General features: G+C 56.6%; 1 protein-coding gene across 1 annotated transcript; it reads right to left on the bottom strand.

Annotated features, from left to right (window-relative positions):
• Positions 1-479: 479 nt before the first annotated feature.
• Tsp_13485 (hypothetical protein) lies at positions 480-1,077 on the bottom strand (the record flags this gene model as incomplete). The annotated part of the gene is made up of 2 exons (XM_003370903.1): positions 480-880; positions 905-1,077. Coding segments are annotated over 2 exons (574 nt in total), but the record flags the coding sequence as incomplete, so codon positions are not given.
• Positions 1,078-1,226: the final 149 nt, after the last annotated feature.

Below are 1,226 nucleotides of genomic sequence, written 5' to 3'. Positions count from 1 at the left end.
AGCCACAAGGAAGGCAGCCCATGGACGAACGTCCGACGTGGGATCACAAGGAGGGACCGTCGGCGTTTGCATCGCAAGCCCGGAGTAGTGGCGGAACCGTCCACCGTTCGCGAGGAAGTTGACGGGATGTCCAGATGCCCTCCCGGAAAACCGGGCGAGGTTAGTGATGGGAGAGTGACTCTCCCATCCGGGGGGGAGGATGTTCCGGACGGAACAACACCGACCTAGTCGGTGTGACCTGGCCAAGGGCTGGTGCCCAGAAGTCGCGGGTAGGCCAAGAACAATACCCGCGCATCGCCGGCCAGATCGCTATCTGGGCGTCTGGCGGCTCTGAGTCGGGGTCAGAGAGACCCCCTGCTGCGCCTCGATCTATCGTCGTTCGCGAGACAATGGCGAGTGCGCCATAGCGGCGACGGCAGTCAGATCAAAGGGCGTGGAAATGGCCATCATGACGTGACTATTAAGGGATTAGCGCAGGATCAAGAGATCCGAACCAGGACAACATAATTGAAGACTGACAAGGCCTTAGATCGGCGCCGGAGATAGCGAGCACTCCCGCCGCGAGCGAGCTGCCTATTGGTGGTTCGCGTTTGGGTCGAACGCGGGGCCGCCGACCCTGGCCCTATATGTAGGGCTAGAAAGCGCGCCGCGCGAGAGATACTGATACGGAGAGAGAGAGAAGAGATACGTCTGTGTGTGTATGCGTCAGTGGTACGATAGTTGTACAAGAGGACGCGTTGGTTGCGAGAAGTCGGCTTAGAATACGTGGTTTGCAGTACTGGTTGCAGTATTGCCGTATTCCGAAGAGTCGAATTGGGAAGTGTGGACGAACCGAGTCGAAGTGCAAGGAAGGACGATCGAGCGAGAGACTCGTGGGTACCTTATTGAAGGGCATTCGACTTACCGTTAGGAACAACGGTAGTAGCTCGGGTATTCGTACACTTCGAGCGTGCAGTCGCAACGTACAGAGTTAGCGGAGCTAGGGAACCGGAAGACGTCCGCGAAGGAGATCGCCATCGACGAGAGTTTTTGGACCCCGATCGCTGCCCACGCCGTGGAAGATACACCAAATCCACTCTTTATTATACAGTCCACTTACTTATTGGCCGGACGAACGAACGTCTGGTCTATTCATACCTGAACGTCAGATTACTGTCGCTAGTCTGACTCTAACATTGGTCCTCCGAGCCGGAGCAATCGAAAACCAGCAACCTACGGATAGTGGA

Source organism: Trichinella spiralis (assembly GCF_000181795.1).
Source record: "Trichinella spiralis strain ISS 195 chromosome Unknown Scfld344, whole genome shotgun sequence".
In the NCBI taxonomy this organism is placed as follows: domain Eukaryota; kingdom Metazoa; phylum Nematoda; class Enoplea; order Trichinellida; family Trichinellidae; genus Trichinella; species Trichinella spiralis.
Note: the sequence above shows the minus strand (reverse complement) of the source record. Positions and strands in the feature narration are given on the sequence as shown.